The following is a 20,600-nucleotide window of genomic DNA, read 5'->3' on the forward strand; positions in this document are numbered from 1 at the left end:
GCAGATCTATCTCTCTATACCTGAAATCTTGATGGACATTAAGTCAAAAGCAATGTTGGAGTGTGTGGCACAGTGGTTAGAGCTACAGCCTCAAAACTGTGGGGTTGAGGGTTCAAATGCCATGCTACTCTTTGTGACCCCGGGCAAGTCACTTAATCCCCCCACTGGAAAAATGCTTAAGTATCTGAATGTAAACCACTTAGGTTATAAGTAGTATATAAAATAAATAAAATCAAACATAGCCACAGAATCACATACAGTCTGTGAGAAGCATTTACATGAACCTGTTTTCCTTGGGGTGAAAGATATTATTTTTTGCTGCCGCTCCTAATTAAATCACTCTGTAACCTGACCTTTGATAAGCTCTACAGTTATAGATTTATTCATTGATAAAATGAGATTATTTTACCACTATGTAAACTAGTTGCTAATTTTTACAGCTGTTGTAAATAAATAAACCAGCCTGGCTGAGTGGAGCAGAGTGAATCACTGGCCCCTTTTCTCTAGCAGTGAATAAACCGTGCCTTCCATACTGGCACCTAGCAAATAGAGATCTTGTATTGTCTTTCCCACAGATTAACTGGGACCAGTCAGCAGAAGGAATTCACAACTGGATCCGAGGGAATGACAAGATTCCTGGAGCCTGGGCTGAGTTTGATGGCCAGGTGTGTATTTTTAATCCTTTAGAGGGTTGGGGGGAAGGGGGGGTGGAATGAGCTGGATCTGCAAGGTGTCCCACTTCTGCTGCCTAGTAGATCTGCCACGTTACCGAATTGTCAGTCCTAGTTTTGACATCCTTGATCTTACCCATTGATATCAGCATTTCAGATCCCATAATGCAGTGGTTCCCAACCCTGTCCTGGAGGACCACCAGGCCAGTCGGGTTTTCAGGATAACCCTAATGAATATGCATGAGAGAGATCTGCATATAATGGAGGTGCCAGGCATGTAAATCTGCTCCATGCATATTCATTAGGGCTATCCTGAAAACCCGACTGGCCTGGTTGTCCGCCAGGACAGGGTTGGGAACCACTGCCATAATGCATCAGGGAAAGGCTGTCAGAAATGTAGGGCTGGCTTAAAATCTCACACCAGGAACAAACTTGATTTTCTAAATAAATATGTTAATTTTCTTAGTCTCTGTGCAAAGCAGGTTTTTCAATATATTTTTTTATGGTCAAACAATTTTATTTTCAAAAACAAAAACAGTCAATACACATTCTGCAACACATCACAAACTTGAAAAAATAACTGTCTGCATATAAAGCAATGACAAAGAACACCCCCTTCCCCACCCAAATCACTCAAGTCTCAGTTCCAAATCCTAGTATGCTACCCTCTTCCAGAGCTATCCCTCCCCCCAGGTACTCTCCTCCCACTCTACTGCAAGCAGCCCAAATCATGACAACCACATATGTATCGCACTACGCAAAGCAGGTTTTTATGTAAAATAGGGTTGTACCGAATATTGATATTCAATTCGATCCGGGCCTGCTCTTTCTTTTTTCTTCCAGGTGTAAGTATTTCTGCAACCACAGTATGACTAGGAAACATCATGTCACCAAAGCTGCTTCTGAGGTTACAACTTCTGTCTTTGTGCAGACAGAAAATGCTACCCAGGTGGAAGGAGTGGTTCCATGTGCAAGCTGTCTTCAGCTTGAATCCCTCATGAAGGAAATAAAGGAACTGAGAGAGGAGGTGGCAAGACTGAGAAGCATCCATGAGAATGAGAGGTATATCGATGAAATGGTTCATATGAAGCATCAAAGATTTCCAGCAATGGGGAAGAAGAGGCTGGACTCAGATTGGTACTGTTACTCCATCCACCCTTGAACTGAAGAAGGAAGGACCAAAGCTTGAAATCCCCCAAATTGCTGGATCCATTATCACTAGGAGGCATAAGGTAGTGGTGGTTGGCAATTCCCTTTTGAGAGGTACAGAAGCATCCATCTATAGACCAGACATGATATCCCGGCCTGGTGTCAAAATCCAAGAAGTTACAGAGAGATTGTCAAGACTCATCAAGCCTGATGACTATTATCTGATGCTGCTTATCCTTGTTGGCACTAACTATAGTGCCAGGTACACCTGCAAACATATCAAAAGGGACTTTGTGGCTCTGGGAGAGAAGGTGAATCAATCCGGTACGCAGGTGGTATTCTCGTCCATCCTCCCTGTCAAGGGTAAGGGCCAAGTCAGAGAAGCACGCATCCTAGAGATGAATGCGTGACTACGTGGATGGTGTAGTCAAGAGCATTTTGGCTTCCTGGACCATGGCATGATTTTCCAAGGGCTGCTGAGCAGGGATGGTATACATCTGTCAAAGAAGGGAAGAAGTGTTTTCAGTGGCAGGCTGGCTAATCTATTGATGAGGGTTTTAAACTAGAAGTGATAGGGCAGGGTGATAAAGACCCCGGGTGAGTAAATCACTGAATATCTCTAGATGGATGGAAAAAGGGGGCAATGTCTGGAAAGCAGTATATACTAATGCTCGAAGTATGGGACACAAGATTCTGGATCAAGAAGCTGTGATGAAAGAAGATGAGTTGAATATAGTGGCGATCACGGAGACATGGTTCAGGGAGAACCATGACTGGGATGTAGTTATACTGGGCTATAATCTATTCAGGAAAGACAGGGTAGGAAGAAAAGGAGAGGGAGTAGCATTATATATTAAAGATCATATTAAAGTCACACAATTGCAGGGCAAGGAATAGGCACTGTGGATCAATTTGAAAAGAGAGAATGGTAAATATATTTACATTGGTGTAATATACAGGCCTTCTTCAAAGACGGAAAAGTGGACAGAGATTTAATAGACATTCAGAATATATCTAAAAAAGGGGAAGTCTTGCTAATAGGTGATTTTAACATGCCAGATGTTGACTGGGGTATTTCTATTGTGGGGTCTTCTAGAAGTAGGGAGATCCTGGATTCTCTACAAAGAGAACTATTCCAGCAGTTGGTAATGGAACCCATGCGGGATGGGGTCATACTGGACTTAGTGCTTACAAACGGGGAAAGTGTTTCTGATTTTACAGTGGGTGATCATCTGGCATCCAGTGATCACTGCATGGTACGATTTAATATTAAGATGGGTATAGAGAGGGCTCATTCAAAAATGAAGGTTCTAGACTTTTTAAAAAAAACTTTGTTCAGATGGGGGATTACATTAAGGAATTGTCTGGATGTGAACATCTTTAAGGAGTAGAAATGCAGTGGGCAAAACTGAAAGGAGTTACTGTAAGGGCGACAAACCTTTTTGTGAGGCAAATAAGTAAAAGAGGAAAAGAAGGCTGCTTTGGTTCTCAAAAGTAGTAGCTGAGAAGGTATGGGAAAAGAGATTAGCTTTCATAAACTACAAAAGATCACAGAAAGAGGAAGACAGGCAAAATATCTGGAAAAGTTAAGAGAGGCTGGTCGTGTAGTCAGGAAAGCAAAGATACAAATAGAAGAAAAAATAGCTGACACAGTAAAACGGGAAGACAAGACTTTTTTTTAGATATATCAGTGCTAGGAAGAAGTGCAAAAGTGGCATTCTGAGACTCAAAAGTGAAGGGGGGGGGGGGGGGAATATGTAGAAGCTGATAAAGAAAAGGCTGAATTGCTTAAATATTTCTGTTCTGTGTTCATGGCTGAAGTGCCGGGAGTGAGACCACAGAAGACAAACATGAATAGGAATAGAGCAGTGGTAGACCCTGATCAATTTTCAGAGGGTTGTGTTCGTGAGGAGCTAGCTAAAATAAAGGTGGAGATGGGACCAGATGGTGTACATCCGAGGGTGCTGAAGGAACTGAAGTTTTGGTGGCTCCACTGACTGACCTTTTCAATGCTTCTCTAGAGTCGGAAATGGTACCGGAGGACTGGAGAAGGGTGGATGTGGTCCCTGTCCACAAAAGTAGAAGTAGGGAATTACAGGCCAGTAAGTCTGACTTCTATGGTAAGCAAGTTAATGGAAATGCTTTTAAAACAGAGAATGGTCAAGTTTCTGGAATAAGCGATATTGCTGAAGGTCTGTCAGGTACGATTTGACTCTTTGCGGATGATACCAAAATCTGCAATAGAGTAGACATCCCAGATGGTGTGAATAACATGAAGAAAGACCTAGCGAAGCTTAAAGAATGGTCTGAAATTTGGCAGTTAAAATTTAATGCTAAGAAATGCAAGGTCATATATTTGGACTGCAAAATCCCAAAGGAATGATACAGTTTAGGAGGCGAATAACTTATGTGCATGACAGAAGAGCGGGACTTAGGTGTAATTGTTTGTGATGATCTTAAGGTGGCCAAACAGGTTGAAAAGGTAAGGGTGAAAGCTAGAAGGATGCTAGGGTGCATTGGAAGAGATATGGCCAGTAGGAAAAAAAGAGGTATTACTGTATAAGACTCTGGTGAGACCTCATTTAGAATATTGTATACAGTTCCGGAGGCCGCACCTTCAAAAAGATATAAAATGGATGGAGTCGATCCAGAGGAAGGCTACTAAAATGGTATGTGGTCTTCGCCATAAGGGACAGACTTAAAGATCTCAATATGTATATTTTGGAGGAAAGGCGGTGCCTGGTCTGCATGTTGAAATCTGTGCTACAAGTCCCATAATGCAGTAGGATAGAGTTGTCAGAAATCTAGGAAGTCCTGCCTCAAAGTCTCCAGCCTGAAGTTGGGTAACTATACATCTCTGAGCATATATTTTGGAAACTGGAGAATGAGATTATAAAGTACTGTCAGATTCTAAATGACTCTCACAGCCTGGTGCAGGGGAGCATAGCAGAGGTAGCCATTTTTCTTGCAACGACCTCTTGTGGCTGGCTAGAGAATAGTCTCCAAGGAGTTCCAGAACAAAAGTATTTTTTTCTGACATTCTCATGTATTATTAAAAGTCCTAAGTCATCCCGGCTGCCCTGCTTTTCACCTGCTGCTTTACAACTCTTAATGTTTGCTCAGATTTCAGAAGATTAGAGAGCTGGCATATCACAGGCACTTGACCTTAAAATGATTTCAGGTGTACAACAGCAGGTTATATAATCATTTTGGCTGGTAGAAGAGGTTCAGCCATCGATTTGAACTTGAGTTCCTCCAGCTATAGTGGTAGACTCTTGTGGTGAAACCAGCTTTGTACACATAGTGGTTGTGTACTTAGAACGGTCACTAAAGGCTTCCGTATATTTCCTATTCTTTTTTCCCCTGGGCTAAGGCTGCCAACTGGATCCAGATTCACAGAACAGGATTGATCCAGGCCTGGATTTACCCCAGTGCACGCTGGTACTTGTAGTCTTGCTGTTCTTAAGGAATGCAATGGGAAAATCAGAACTAAAAGTCCTTACATGCAATGGAGTAAATCCAAGACTGGATCAACCCTGTCCTGCAAATCTGAATCCAGTTGGCAGCCTTACTCTGGGCAAAAGCCCCAGTGATAGACCAGGCTTGAATGTGACACGTAACAGATTGCACTTGGCCTGGTAGCAGGACCACTTTATTTTCTGGTCCAATTCAAAGATATACTGTAGTATTTCCAGCTCTCTGGTAGCATTCACAATCTAAGGCAGGCAGAGATGCCAAGTTACCCAGTATCTGGGACAGTCCTGATTTTGAACTTACATTCCAAAGCATTATGGGTTTGTAGTGCCTGATTGCTCCCATTTAAATCAGTGGTGCAAGTTCCATAATGCACTAGGATTGGGTGGTCCAAAATCCAGGACTGTCCTGAAATCTCCAGTGTGGAACTGGATAACCTTGGCATCTCTCGACAGAGTACTTTTCATCCAGTGATATCTTGTGGCTGGCTGGAGAGTTACCAGGGAAGTAGTTCTTGACCTACATTCTGCTAGTTCTGCCACAGGAGAGTGCCACCATATGCGGCATGTGCAGGGGAGAGATAATGGACAAAAATGCACCCAAACCCCAGGGCTGAGGCTGAGAATGATATAGGGACAAATTTGTCCCCATCCTCAGGGGATCTATTTCCATTCTTGTCCCTGCTCCATCCGTGCAAGCCCTGTCCTCATCTGCACAAGCCTTGAACACTTGTGGGAATGGAGATAGATTCCAAGGGGACAGGGAAATATTTGTACCCATGTCATTCTCTAGCTACCATAAGTTGAAAGCACATGGTTACTGCAGGACCGCAGGGGTTGAGCGTTGGAGCTAAATTTGGCGTGCAGTGCATTAAATGAATGGAAATGAGGCTATTAAGTATTCCTCTGCAATGCACAGTGTGCACAATGTAAGAAATGTTTGTCAGGTCTGGAACAGCATAGAAGGGTTGGTTGTGAGTCTAAAATTAGCATCTCATTAGCTTACTTCAGGGGTTCTCAAGCCAGTCAGGTTTTCAGGATATGCATGAAGATAGATTTGTATAAGGTGGAGACAGTACAAGCAAATTTATCTCATGCATATTCTTCAAACCTGACTGGTTGGGTGGACTGTATTGCGAACCCCTGGCTCACTGCATCAGACATTTTTAATTTCTCAGGGGGAAACTTTGCACTCAGCCGTGTGAATGCGCTTTCTGCATTGACCCCAATTCTATTCTGATGTAAATAGGGATACCAGATTTTATCTCTAAAAAAGAGGACATGTAGGCCCACCCCATTCTGCCCCCAGCCCTGCCCCCACACAACTTCATCTCTTTTTTCCTGAGCTCGCGGCCGAGTCTGCAGGGCCTCCGAGCATGCACAGATACAGTGTGATGACATCATGTCAAATCTGCACATACAAGGAGGCCTGGGCTCAGGGCCTTCCAAAATCCAGACAAATGGCCATGGATCTGGATTTTCCTTCAGCAAAATCTGGTAACCCTACACCTGGACAGTCCTCTAAAAAAAGGGTAACCCTAGACGTAAAATGTGCTGTTGATTTGTGCATTCACCTTCTGAGTTCTTTATAAGTAATGCACCACTGTCTGAAACTGAGAATCTACCTTATGAAGTGAATTAATGCCCCAACACCCAACCCCATTGGGATCACAAGAATGTGTCCATTCAGTTCTAGAACGTAACATCCACACTCTCAAGTCCACATTTTCTTTCCAATGGTTATTACTACAGAGTGCCTTGAGAAGCAGCTACATTTGCAGCCTTGTCAAGAATGACCTTGCATGCACTGAATCTGACTGGCCCACGCCAGTCTTGTCCTGCACCGTGCTTGCCAAGTGAGAGGTCCAGCTCTCCAGCCAAATCTCACCCTTTCCTGGTTTCTCTTTCTCAGAAACTGACATTTTTTGGCTCCACCTTCCTGGACAATGGCCTCCTTGCCGAAGGAGAACCCCTGGAGCTCCCGGGAGCCAGCAGACCAGGCATCGTCACCAAAAAGGGACTCGTGCTGTTTGGAAACGATGGAAAAATGGTATCCAACTTTTAAGTAACATCGGAGGGCACATGCATCCATTTCGCTGCTTTGGGGGCCGCACGGCGTCCAATGGGAGGTGTAGTTATTGACAGTGGCAAAAGTCAGTTTTAATCCAGCATGGGCTTGGTGGTTCTCGTGTTGACTTGTAGTCAGACATTACTGTTGTGGGTATTTGGAAGGCCAAAATAAAGCTGAAATGTGCTGTATTCTACCAGCAGGAGGCAGCGCTGCTCTGCACTAAAGCACATGTGTTAAAGGACTTGTACATCCATGTAGCATGCAGGGTTCTGTGTTCTCAGGTTTTACTGAACTTCAGTAATGAATTATCAGATTTAATATATATATATATACTTTTTGCAGTTTTACTGCTTTGCATTAGTTGTTCAGTTCACTTTCTTTTTTACAGGGGATATATTTTTTAAGAAATGCTATTGTGATGACTGGTTTTCCATTGCAGCTCCAGAATTGATTTGTAGAATTTGCTTCTAAGAAGCCATTTAGAATAAAATTGTGCCATGTCTGACTCGCACCAGTGGGCAATTGGCATCTTTTTGTATTGTTTCTCAGCTTTTTTATTACTGTGTTGTTGGTTTTTTTAAAATGGGGATAAAACACTAGATACAATGGGGATGCTGGACTTAGCTCTTATTGCTGGACATGCAGTTTATTTTGACATACTGGCCTGCACTTGAAAAATACAATATTTCTGCCAAATAGTTATGTGATGAAAGAAAGAAAATGGGCAAAAGGTGGAAGTGTTTGGGCCCTGGAGCCATTCACAAGATATTTGTTCCTTCAACAAAAGTTGCCAGCCTCTTGGAGTAAGGGATTTGCTTATGTGGAAGTACAACTGCAAGGAGTGTGCAATGCATGTTGGCAGCTGGACCACCTGTGACCCTTTCTTTCTTATCCAGGTTCTGGTGAAGAACATTCAGTTCGAAGATGGAAGAATGATCCCGGCAGCTCAGTTCTTTAAGTCCGCAGACAGTGACACCCTACAGCTATCGGATGATGAAAGGAACATTTCCGAGGAGATCAGGGTAAGGAGTTTGGTTCGTTGGCTTCTACCTGTTTCCTAAGACAAGGATCAATGATTAAGCAGGAAGTGTTGTCTTTCCTGATACTTCGGTGAACTGGTAAATATCAGGATTCACTTTTTATTCTCATCCAGTCCATTAAGGCCTTATAGATACTTTTCTGTTTTCCTTTCCTAGAGGTGATGTTTTATGATCTTGTTTAAATACATACAAGTTATAGCTGATCTAACATATACTGGTAAGTCATTTTGGAGCATCTCACTGTCTCGCAGGAAAGTGGTAGCACTAAATTTGAGAGACTGAGATCATAATCCAAATATTTTGATCTAGCAGTGAGGTTCCTTACTATCGAGTATGCAGAAAACGCATCCATTTGGAGACATTACCCCCAGAAAGTTCCAGAACTGCCTTATTTTGTTACAGGCTGCTTGGAAGAGGATTCTGACCAATGTGGAAGTGATCGAGGATTGTACAGATTTTTTCAAGGCGGGAGCTGCTTCCATGGATGTAGTTAGGTAAGAGAGTTTGGGGGGGAAGCTGCCTATAATGTCTGAGTGGCAGAGGAAGGGGAAACCAGTCTCAGAATAAGTGGTGCCATGAAAAATTGTCAATAAAAATCCTTGTAAGTTTCAAGTTTATTAAAAATTTGTTATACCGCCTATTCAAACTTCTAGGCAGTGTATATCTAATTAAAAAAAAAAGGTATATCTAAACTCCAAGATTCAAATAGGCGGTTTCAAGATTGGATTAAAGCAGATATATGTACCTTGGATGATGTTATATCTAATGGTAAACTGCTTGATTTTTCACAGTTGCAACATAAATTTGGCCATGATAAAAAACAAAGTTATAAATGGTTGCAACTGAAGCAGGCTATTCAGGCAGGGTTCCCTGAATGGAAATCTCTTAATAATCAATTTAGTTTAGAATTCTTATGCTTTCAGGCAGGACTTCCTGGGTCACCAGGCCGCGCAGTGGTATAAATTATTATCTGGCTATTTGAATAAGAAACCAAACACTGGACTTAGAGATATTTGGAGCATGGAGATCAAGCAAATTACTGCATCTCAATGGCCACGTATTTGGTCTTGGAGGATGAAATGTACAATGTCTGCATCTATGAGACAAACATGGTTTTTCCTCTTGCATAGAGCACTCTGGACCCCTGTTCGTTTACAAAAATTGCATTGCTCCAAGTCTAATAAATGTTGGCATTGTCATCTCGAGGCTGGAACTTTAGATCATTTATTGTTTTACTGTCCATTTATTAAAGCTTTTTGGCAATCGATTTGGGATCAAATAAATTGTATGTTAGAAAATCATGTGGCTTTGTCGTATGACACAATTTTATTTGGCACGTCTATGAGAACTAAATGTCAAATATCTTCTAATAATAACAAGCTTTTGATGATGTTGACAGGAGTTGCCATCCAGCAAATAACATATAATTGGAAGGATTGTAAAAGACTGAATTATTGTTTTTGGTGGAATTCAGTATGCCACTTGTATAAAATGGAAAGGGCGCTAGCAGTTCAAAAAGGATATTTTAATAAATTTAAGGATGTGTGGGGGGCCAATGATGAATTACTGTAATGAATAATTATCTCTTTTCCCTACTTAATATAAATGTTGATATGGGGTGGGGGGTGGGTTTTTATTTTTGCACTTCATTATTAGATATGAAGGAATGTTTATAAGATATTATATTATGTTATATGTATTATTTCTTATAAATATGGGTTAAATCTCATTTTCAGATGAAGTTATAGAATTTCAAGTGATGTATTAATTCAATTGTTGATAGTTTCTGTACACTTGATGTAAAATATAAAATGAATAAAGAATAAAAAAAAAGGGTATAGCATAAATCACAAAATAACAGTAAAAGACTTTCAAAAACCAAACGCAGTGGCGTAGCGAGGGAAGGAGGCTCCCAGGGCAGTGGCACTCCTCTGCCACACTCGCACCCTCCCTTCCCTGCCGTTCCTTTTTAAATCTTTACCAGCATGAGCAGCTTCTCCGGCCTGCTGCTTGTGCCGGCGTTTGCTTTCCCTCTGTTGTCACTTTCTTGCCCCGTGACCAGGAACTGATTTCAGAGGAGAGCCAGGCAGGCATGAGCAGCAGGCCATAGAAGTTGCTCATGCTGGCGAAGATTTAAAGAGGTCGTGGGGGGGGGGAGGAGGGAGGGCATGAGCATGGCGACGGAAAGGTGCCAGTGCCTCCACCAAGACAGCACCTGGGTTCAGTCTGCCCCCTCTCCTTACCACGCCACTGCTTGTGAGGTTTATCTATCATCACATGCAGATGAACTCAACTGTGGATTGGGCCCTGTTGTCCCTGAGTCGGTCCCACCATGGCTTTGAGTTTCTGTTCTGTAACTTATCAGAGTGGCCACCTAGGGTGGCAGAATTTGGGAGGGCAGCATATGCCAGAGTCTCTCCCCACCTCCCTTCTCACTGCTAGGCCTGCCCACCACTGCTGCCCTCTATCTCCTCCCAGCATGGCTGGAAGATTAAAGAAGCATTGGTGCTGGGTGGACTCATTAACTGCAGGCCTGGGCTGAAGCTTTGCTCGGTCTAGCATCCCTTCGACAGGAAGTCTGCCTCAGAAGAAGTCGGATCAAAGAAGCAAGTGGCGCTTCGGTGCAGACCTGAGACTTCAGGATCCATGCAGTACTCATGGCTTCTTCAATGTTTGGGCCAGCCCAGGAGGACGGGTGCAGCAGTGGCAGACACAGCAGTGAGAAGGGAAAGAGGAAGATGCTGGACACTGGGTGGGGGTAAGGAAGGTGAGATGAGAAGCCAGCCAACTAAGGGGGATTAGAGGAAAAGGGAAGATGCTGGCCACATTAGAGGTGAGAGGAGGTAGAGAGAGGAAGGGGAGATGCTTGACCTTAAGGAGGGGAGTCAGTAGGGCATTTGATACTTGAGCCAGCTCTGATAACAATAGTGCTGAGAATCAGTTCTGAGATAGAGTGACTGTGGAACTTTCATTCCCCCCCCCAACACCCTCCCCCATGTCTGCAGGCTAGTGGAGGAAGTGAAGCTGAAGTGTGCTGGCTTACAGTTACAAAACGAAGATGTTTACATGGCGACCAAGTTTGAGGAGTTCATCCAAATGCTTGTGAGGAGAATGAGAGGGGAGGACGGAGAGGATGAGCTGGTTGTGGACTATGTAAGTGTCTTTCAGAGCGCTGGGCCAGTCTGGGCATTTCTGCCTCAGTTATCTAACAAAGTCATTTATTAATCCCATGGTGGGGTCATTGCACTGCAGGGTTCACCTGCTCCACAAGGACATGAACCTGACAAAATGCGCCTTTGAACTCAGAGTGAAATGATGAAAGAGAGCAGCAATCCCATCGCGTGCCAAATGGTCAGAAGCCATTTGTGCAGCTGAATGACTGCAGAGCCAGTCCTGAAGCATTTCAGTCCCTGAATTGGCTCGGGAAGCTGCAGTGGCAACATTTGCAGTTCCCGGGGTGGAAGGGAGCCATGGTTATTACTTAAAAGTGATATGTTTAGCCAGATTCAGGGCCTTTAATCATCAGGAGCAGTGCAGAGCATTCAGCGCACCAGCCGGAACTAAAAAAAGTGCTTTTGCGGTTTTGTAAAATGCGGGAGGAGGGGGTAATCAAGAACACCCTGGGCTTCTTTTGGTTACCACACACTTTGCAGATGGCACACAATATTAGGATTCTTGGAGTAATATTCGATAATAAACTATCTTATCATGATCACATAAGCCATGTGGTCAAATCTTCTTTCTACAGACTCCGTCAAATTTGTTCAGTGGCCAAATTTTTATGTGCAAAATCTCTGAATATTTTAATTCATTCGTTAGTAATTTCCAAAATTGATTATTGTAGTGCACTATTTAAAGGTTTACCGCAAAAAGAAATTAGACATCTGCAAATTATTCAGAACGCCTCCGTTAAAATTATTTATAAAGCCAAAAAATTCGATCACGTCTCTCCATTACTTAAAAAGGCACATTGGCTCCCAGTTGCACACCGAATCTTATATAAAATATGCCTGCTTACTTTTAAATCATTATTATTTAAAACCCTTGCTTTTATATTTAGAGTTTTAATTCCTCATCTTACTTCGAGACAGTTAAGATCCCAAAATCAACACTTATTGGCCATTCCCTCACTGAAAGTTATTAATACGAGGCGTCACACCATTTTTTCAATAACAGCACCCCAATCTTGGAATGACCTCCCACTATTTATTAGAGAGGAAAAGCACTTAGATAAATTCAAATCCAAACTTAAGAGTTTCCTTTTTATAGATGCTTTTAATGAATAAATCACAAAGACTTGCTTTCTTTTTTCTTTCTACTTTGTATATTATTATTAACTTTACCTGTTGCCCTTCCTATTGTTCTTTCCTTAAATGTTATTAAATTAATATTGATTGTAACCCATTAATAATTTTCCCTTTGCCTCGATATTATATGTATAAGTTAAACTATGTATAGAAATGTTTGTAGTCAGTATTTTAATTTGATTTGAATATTGTTTGTTTGTTCTGTTCCCCATATTTGATTATTTATGTAAACTGTACATCGCCTAGAAATTGTGATAGGCGATTAATCAAATTATATAATAAACTTGGAAACTTGGATAAACTTTCTTTAGAAGACTCGACAGTTAGATCATCCACAGTACCTCGTTTAGAAACTTGACATCTCGCATGTTTATGAAAACATCACTTGATATTACCCTGAAGACTTTCAACACTCCTGAGGCACGCCCTTTGAGCCAAAACATGTACATGTCGAATCATAGAGCTATTGGATGAATAAAAGGACATTTATACAATAGATTGTATCCACCAGTCTATTTAGGACAAATCCACCCCTTATTTTGCATCTTAGAAGGAACTGTAACATATTTGTTCAGTAGGGTTTCAATTATAGGATTTATATAATTGATAGAGACCTTCAGGATCATGAGGGGCATAGAGAGGGTGGATAGGGACAGATTCTTCAGGCTGAAAGGGAAAACAGGTACGAGGGGGCATTCGGAGAAACTGAAGGGAGATAGGTTCAAAACAAATGCAAGGAAGTTTTTTTTCACCCAAAGGGTCGTGGACACCTGGAATGCGCTACTGGAGGAAGTGATCAGGCAGAGTACGGTACAGGGATTGGACGGATTCCTGAGGGATAAAGGGATCGTGGGATACTGAGAGAGGTGCTGGGATGTAACACAGGTATAGAAAGCTAACCAGGTAATAAGTATAGAAACCCAACCAGGTCGTGCATGTGCAAGACCGGAGGGTTAGGACTTCGATGGGAAGATAGGACTCAATGGGAAACCAAGGTGGCAAGGGGGCCCCTTCTAGTGATTCAGACAGGTCGTGACCTGTTTGGGCCGCCGCGGGAGCGGACTGCTGGGCAGGATGGACCTATGGTCTGACCCGGCGGAGGCACTGCTTATGTTCTTATGTTATGTTCTTTGTTTTGATGTAATGTTTTTATAATTTTATGTTTTATTTCTTAGATATGCAACAGTCATCAGTTTATGAATTCAATAAAATGGAATGGAAATACTGTCTTTATCACTGTGACTATTTTTAACCTCAGTAACCAGAGAAACTGACTTTCTTGCCAGGTTGAGCAGGCTGTGAATAACATGACTATCTGGATGCCTCACCAGCTTTTTATTAACGGGCAGTTTCTGGATGCCGAAGGGGACAAAACGTATGAAACTATCAACCCATCTGATGGGAAGGTGAGTGAAGGGGAAAGTTTCAAATTTTGTGTGTGCTATATCATCTTTTGGAAAACTCTTTAGATCCTTTCCACAGTCCTGGAGGTATTTATTTATTTAACGCATTTATATTCCGCATGTCCAAAGTTCCATGTGGGTTACAAATATAACATACCGTATTTGCCGGCGTATAAGATGACTTTTCAGTACCTTAAAATCCTCCCCAAAGTCGGGGGTCGTCTTATACGCCGGGTACTGTTTACATGCAGTGGCGTACCAAGGGGGGGACGGAGGGGGTGGTGCGCCCCGGGTGCCAGCCCTAAGGGGGTGCTCCCGGCCTTGCCGTTCAATCCCCCCCACCCCCGAAGGACCGCTCGCCCCACTGACCTTCCTGCACCACCTGTGAAGCAGTCCGCAGCAGGATCGCGAAGTCAGCGTCAGCGATCCCGCCCCTCCTCTGATGTCAGAGGAGGGGCGGGACCGTGGCGCAGGAAGCAGCGCAGGGATCGCTGACGCTGACTTCGCGATCCTGCTGCGGCTGCTTCATAGGTGGTGCGGGGAGGCCAGGGGGGCGAGCGGTCCTTCGGGGTGGGTCGGGGCATCAGGCCTTCAGGGTGGGGCGGGCGGGCAGGCAGGCAGGCTTTCAAGGGAGAGGGGGTGACAGGCAGGCAGGCAGACCTTCAAGGGGGGACAGGCCTTCAAGGGGGGGAAAGGCAGGCAGGCAGGACTTCAAGGGGGGACAGGCCTACAAGGGGGGGGACAGGCCTACAAGGGGGGGACAGGCCTTCGGGGGGTGCAGGCCTTCGGGGGGTGCAGACCTTCAAGGGGGGGACAGGCAGGCAGAAGGTTGTGCAGAAGGTGTGCGGAAGAAGGGGTAGTCTTATACGGCGAGTATATAACAAACTCTATATTTTAACTGTAAAAGTTGGGGGGTCGTCTTATATGCCCAGTCGTCTTATACGCCGGCAAATACGGTACATAAAACATACCATACAAACAGTTATACATATAATTTCTTCAGTCCTAAACACATTAAACAATCTTACTAAACTGTCTATGAAATGTGATGAAAGGCCCTAGTTAAAAAAAAAAAAAAAAAGGCTTTCAAACTTTTTTCGAAAATTTACAAATGTAGGAATGCATCAGACTGATTCAGGAAGAGAATTCCACAGCTGGGGGCCTACAACTCTAAAAATATGGTAGTAGGACTGGGGAACCCTTGGCTTCACCAATGGATTTGAGATGCTCACATATATGTACAAGAGACCATGTATTTGATCCTGGATACAGGGGACTTGGCTGGAACCCAGGCAGAGAATTTCTTCTTTGAGCAGGAAGAAAAAAGGTAGGGTTCACCTAGACCCTAATTGACCCATCGGGGATTATGAACAGTGCAGATCCTCAAGGGAAAGTGGTTAGTGGGGCTTGTTGTCGGTCATTCTCCTGTTCATTTTCTGTTGTTAAGAATGACTGTATTCACCCATTTGCCAAAGGGAAATCTTCACTAATATTAGAAAGTCATTGAGGACTGTTCCTAGGCTCCTGCCACAACCAGATTGTAAGGTCTCAGCAGAAAACTGAGATGAGGGAAGGGGTGCTAGGAGACAAAAAAAAACAAAACAATCCCTAGGACTGCTGCTTTGTTAGTCTCGGCCTAATGTTCCATCTTTTTGGTATTGCACCTATTTATCTTATGAAACATTTTGTTCTTTCAGACAAAATTCACTTTACACGTAGTATGATTTTGTTTTTATTTCTGACTTTTAAAGAATGCTAGTTTAAAAAATAGCTTGATAAAACATTATCTTTTCAGGCAGGTATCTGGAATAAAACCTTAAGTGGTTTATTTCTGAATTCACCCTTATACCAAACATTTAGAAGATCATTGAAGACTTATCTATTTGACAAATTTGTTTAAATCTTTACTGGTTTTGACTATTTCTGTGCATGCTGATATATTTTCACACAATGTATTTTGATGTATTCTTGCTGCATATTTTGCAATTTATCTTGATGTAAACCACACTAAATTGTAAAGTATAGCAGGATATAAACAAAGCTATTATTTTTATCTTAATGCAATGCACTTATCCATGATTTTCTATCTTCTGCCCCTGTTTCCTTCAGCCTATTTGTAAAGTGTCACTGGCTCAGATTGCGGATGTGGACAAGGCAGTGGTTGCTGCTAAGGATGCCTTTGAAAAGGGAGAATGGAGAAAAATGAATGCCAGGGACCGAGGACGGCTCATATACAAGTAAGGCTAGAACAGAACCTGGTTTTATGGAATTCTAATAAAACAAAACTATACATATATAAATGAAAATTAAATGTCATTAATTAATTAAAAGGAGCCGGTGCCAAATGTTTGCCTTTATTGTTCTGTGATGTCACAGACCCACTGTTTGTGACATGAATGTGATTGTGACATCACAGGAGTTAGACACTGACATCAGACAATTCAGGCAGGAAAATAAAAAGCATAGAAACATAAGCTTTGCCATTGTGGGTCAGATTAAAGGTCCATGAAGCCCAGTATCCTTCCAAATGAGGCCAATCCAGATCCCAAAATGTAACAAAATTCCATGCTTCTTACCTCCAAATCTGCCTTAATAATGATTTATGGACTTTTTCTTCAGGAATTTGTCCAAACGTTTTTTTAGACCCCAGATGATGAAGACAGATTTAATTAAAGAAGCAAAGATCGGGGGGTGAAGGGAATCCTAAAAGGCAAGTGAGATACTTCCTGGTATCGTTAACTGCCTTTTTCTGAGTTTAATACTATGAAAGATAGGCCAAGCAGCTGGCACCATGGCAATGCTATATGACAGAGGCCTTGAGTGTGGCCTTCACCTGGGGAGAGCTGGGACTGGGAATGGAGTTGGGGGGGGGGATGCTCACCACTTCTAGTAGGGAGTAGGATCTGCTTATCGCTTGTGACACCTTGTGGGCAGATGCTGGATTCACATGTGGGCTCGCTGGACTGGATAAGAGAGTGATAAAAAAAATCTGGCCAAAACGCCAGGTGATTTGAGATCAGAGTTTCATAGCACTTTAGTCCCAGTAAAAGTAGATTGTATTCAAGCTGGATAAAAGCGTAAGAGAAACCTTTCAGGCCCAAAAAATAAATATTTGTTTATTTATAATATGTATCAATAAATAGATACATAATATGACAAACAGTGCCAGTTCTCCATGAGATAACAGAATACTGTGTGTAATGACTTACCACAAACACACAGATGGGATGGGGGGAGCAGCATTCTGGCTTTGCCAAATTCCAAAAGAAACATCCCCATTTCCCATCAATGTGGCTGTCTCCTGTGATTAGCCGATGGTGGGAGCTCCTCCCCACGGTATGCTGTGATCGCTGTCCCTGTGTTTCTGTTCCCCCAGACTGGCAGATCTCATGGAAGAACACCAGGAAGAGCTGGCCACCATCGAAAGCATTGACTCGGGAGCAGTGTACACCCTGGCCCTGAAGACCCACGTGGGCATGTCCATCCAGACCTTCCGCTACTTTGCAGGCTGGTGTGACAAGATCCAGGTGAGGTGCAGATCTTTGGTTCTGTAAGAGCCGAGAGTATTTATCTGAAAGCTGAGAGAGGATGAATGGAATTACACCCAAACATCTGGAAGGACAAAAGGAGCTGAAAATAACATAACATAAAAACTTACTTCTATACCGCAATACCATCAAGTTCTATGAGGTTTAAAAAAGAAAATAATTACAATAGATGTAGTGTGTTCAGTTACCTAAGGCGCTTGTGCACAAATATGTTTTTAAATGTTTACTAAATAGTTGATAGGTACTAGAAGTTGCAATTAAAGAATTTAAATCCTTATCCCAAGATGCTGCTTGATAAGACAGGAGACGTTGATGGTATCTATTAAATTTGCACCCTTTAACGGATGGAAAATGAAACAATACATGTTTTATGATAAATCTTTTTTATTAAAGAGATAATGTCAATGAACAATAGAAAGCATGAGACATAAGATTTTCAACAGAGGTATAGCCCCCACCTCCCCCCAGATCCAAATAAGCTAAACGCTACAAAAATCCGGAGAAGAAACATAAACAGATTTTGAGATATCAAATATATGTTATGTAACGAGATAAAGTCCAGTCAACAGCCCCAACTCTCCCACTGTTGCCGAAATATATATGTCATGTAATGAGATAAAGTTGTCTAGGATGTTTTAGTTAGCAAATGTGTATGAATGCACAAGATAGTTGGGAATAAGACCCGATGTTACCTTGAAACAAATACAACCAAACTTGAACTTCACACGGGCCTCTATCGGCAACCAATGCAGTTCGCAAAGGAAAGGAGTGATGTGATCAAGTTGAAAATTAATTGGACCGCTGCATTTTGGATAATGTGTAATCTATAAAGATTTTTTTGAGTGCCTGCCAAATAAGCAATGTTACAATAGTCCAAATGACTCAGAATCAGAGTTTGCACCAACAATCAAAGTATGCCCATATGGTACGCAATTTACATAATGTATGGAAACCTTTCCTAACCAGAGCATCAACTTGATTCTTCATGGTCAAATTCTGATCCAGAATTACACCTAAGATCTTAATGGTTTGTTGGACCAGATAGGTTATCGCTTTTAAGGTCAATGATGTCTCAGTGCAATTTTGACATGGGGGCACATAAAAACATTTTGTCTGGTGTTGAAAGGCCATTGAATGGATGGCATTGAATCTGAAGGCTGTCAGTGCTGGGGCCTATTATCTGATAGCTCCCTTCAGAAGAATAACAGTTTTATTTTAGTTGCCTAGTTATTGAGGGATAGAGAGATCATGTTTGAAGATTTGGGGATAATTTCATGGTTTAGAGGAACAATGTGACCTCAACTACTTTCACCCACAGACTCCATGCTGAAAATTTGTCAATCCTGGCCTACTAAAATTCAGTAAATATTGCTCTGTTTCTGACTTATAGGGGACCACCATCCCAATCAATCAAGCTCGACCAAACCGAAACCTAACTTTCACCAGGAGGGAGCCCATCGGGTGAGTGTGTGGAGCTCCTCCAGCCAGGGAGACCTTTGAACAGGATACAGTTTGCTTAACTCATTGGCATTCAGAGCACATGAGGTTATGGGAGCAACTAAATGAGACAGGTTAAAAAAGATTTTAAGATAAATGAGAGCGTTCTTAATTTCTGAATGAGAATCATCTACACATCCCCGACATGGTTAACAATATTGCTTATATTTCTGTGCCGAAGATGCTGAGAAAAATGTGTAGGAGCTAAGTGCCTTTGTTGAAAATGAGGTGATGTGTTATGCAGCGGTGTGAAAAAAATACCTCGGCACGTGCAGTACCTCAGCAGTAGTCCAAGGGGTGGACATGGCCAGATTCCATAAATGACATGCACAATTGAGTGCTATCCTGAGATAAGCATGCAACTAAATTGGTTATTGGGCCAATTAAAGTCAACACACGGGTAGGAACTATCAATTACTGGAATTAATTGGCAACAATCTGGATTTGAGTCGCATTTTGCTAAGTGCTGTTCTACAAAGATCTGCATACAAATCTAGTGTGCAACTTGGAAGGGGGGCGTGGCCACAGGGGAAAGGAGCATGGGTGGGTCAGGTGCGTTCCCTACAGGCAGTGGTATAGGCCAGTTTGGGCTCAGGCCTATCCACCCAGCAGCAACAGGCCGCTGGCAGTGCTCCCTACATACTGCCAGTTGCTGACCTGAAATGCTTTCCTCTAACGCATTTGTGTTTTGCGTCGGAGGGAAAGCTTCTGGGTACTACTCGAAAGGGTCCAAGAAGAGCGACTAAGATGGTTAAGGGGCTGGAGGAGCTGCCGTACAGCGAAAGATTAGAGAAACTGGGCCTCTTCTCCCTCGAACAGAGGAGATTGAGAGGGGACATGATCGAAACATTCAAGGTACTGAAGGGGTTAGACTTAGTAGATAAGGACAGGTTGTTCACCCTCTCCAAGGTAGGGAGAACGAGAGGGCACTCTCTAAAGTTGAAAGGGGATAGATTCCGTACAAATGTAAGGAAGTTCTTCTTCACCCAGAGAGTGGTAGAAAACTGGAAAGCTCTTCCAGAGGCTGTTATAGGGGAAAACACCCTCCAGGGATTCAAGACAAAGTTAGACAAGTTCCTGCTGAACAAGAACGTGCGCTGGTACAGCTAGTCTCAGTTAGGGTGCTGGTCTTAGACCAGAGGGCCGCCGCGTGAGCATGATGGACCACTGGTCTGACCCAGCAGCGGCAATTCTTATGTTCTTATGTCAGCCATCAGCAGCATGTAGGAACTGTTGCTGGCGATCTGAAGATGATGCATGGGCTGGGGAGGGTGGGAAGGGAGGGAGAGGGAGATACCCACCCACTTTGGGCTTAGACCCGCCCCAAATTGGCTTTCTGGCTATGCCACTGATATCAGGGATCTGCGTGTAACTCATGTGCAAGGATTTACACCAGGCTTCAGCTGGTGTAAATCCTGGCGCCATAAGTTAGGCACGGAAA

At 42.9% G+C, this 20,600-nt stretch overlaps 1 protein-coding gene across 4 annotated transcripts in view; it reads left to right on the plus strand.

The window, feature by feature from the left end:
* ALDH1L1 (aldehyde dehydrogenase 1 family member L1) overlaps positions 1-20,600 on the plus strand; it is a 101,982-nt gene that overhangs the window by 69,328 nt on the left and 12,054 nt on the right. For all 4 annotated transcript variants that reach the window (XM_033926481.1, XM_033926484.1, XM_033926482.1 and 1 more), the window contains 9 exons: positions 576-665; positions 7,206-7,343; positions 8,261-8,386; positions 8,807-8,898; positions 11,410-11,557; positions 13,998-14,117; positions 16,224-16,351; positions 17,491-17,641; positions 19,053-19,123. In XM_033926481.1, coding sequence (XP_033782372.1) covers positions 576-665; positions 7,206-7,343; positions 8,261-8,386; positions 8,807-8,898; positions 11,410-11,557; positions 13,998-14,117; positions 16,224-16,351; positions 17,491-17,641; positions 19,053-19,123 — 1,064 coding nt within the window. The remainder of the gene's footprint in view (positions 1-575; positions 666-7,205; positions 7,344-8,260; positions 8,387-8,806; positions 8,899-11,409; positions 11,558-13,997; positions 14,118-16,223; positions 16,352-17,490; positions 17,642-19,052; positions 19,124-20,600) is intronic.

The sequence above is a fragment of the Geotrypetes seraphini genome, chromosome 17 (assembly GCF_902459505.1).
Source record: "Geotrypetes seraphini chromosome 17, aGeoSer1.1, whole genome shotgun sequence".
Taxonomy (NCBI): Eukaryota; Metazoa; Chordata; class Amphibia; order Gymnophiona; family Dermophiidae; genus Geotrypetes; species Geotrypetes seraphini.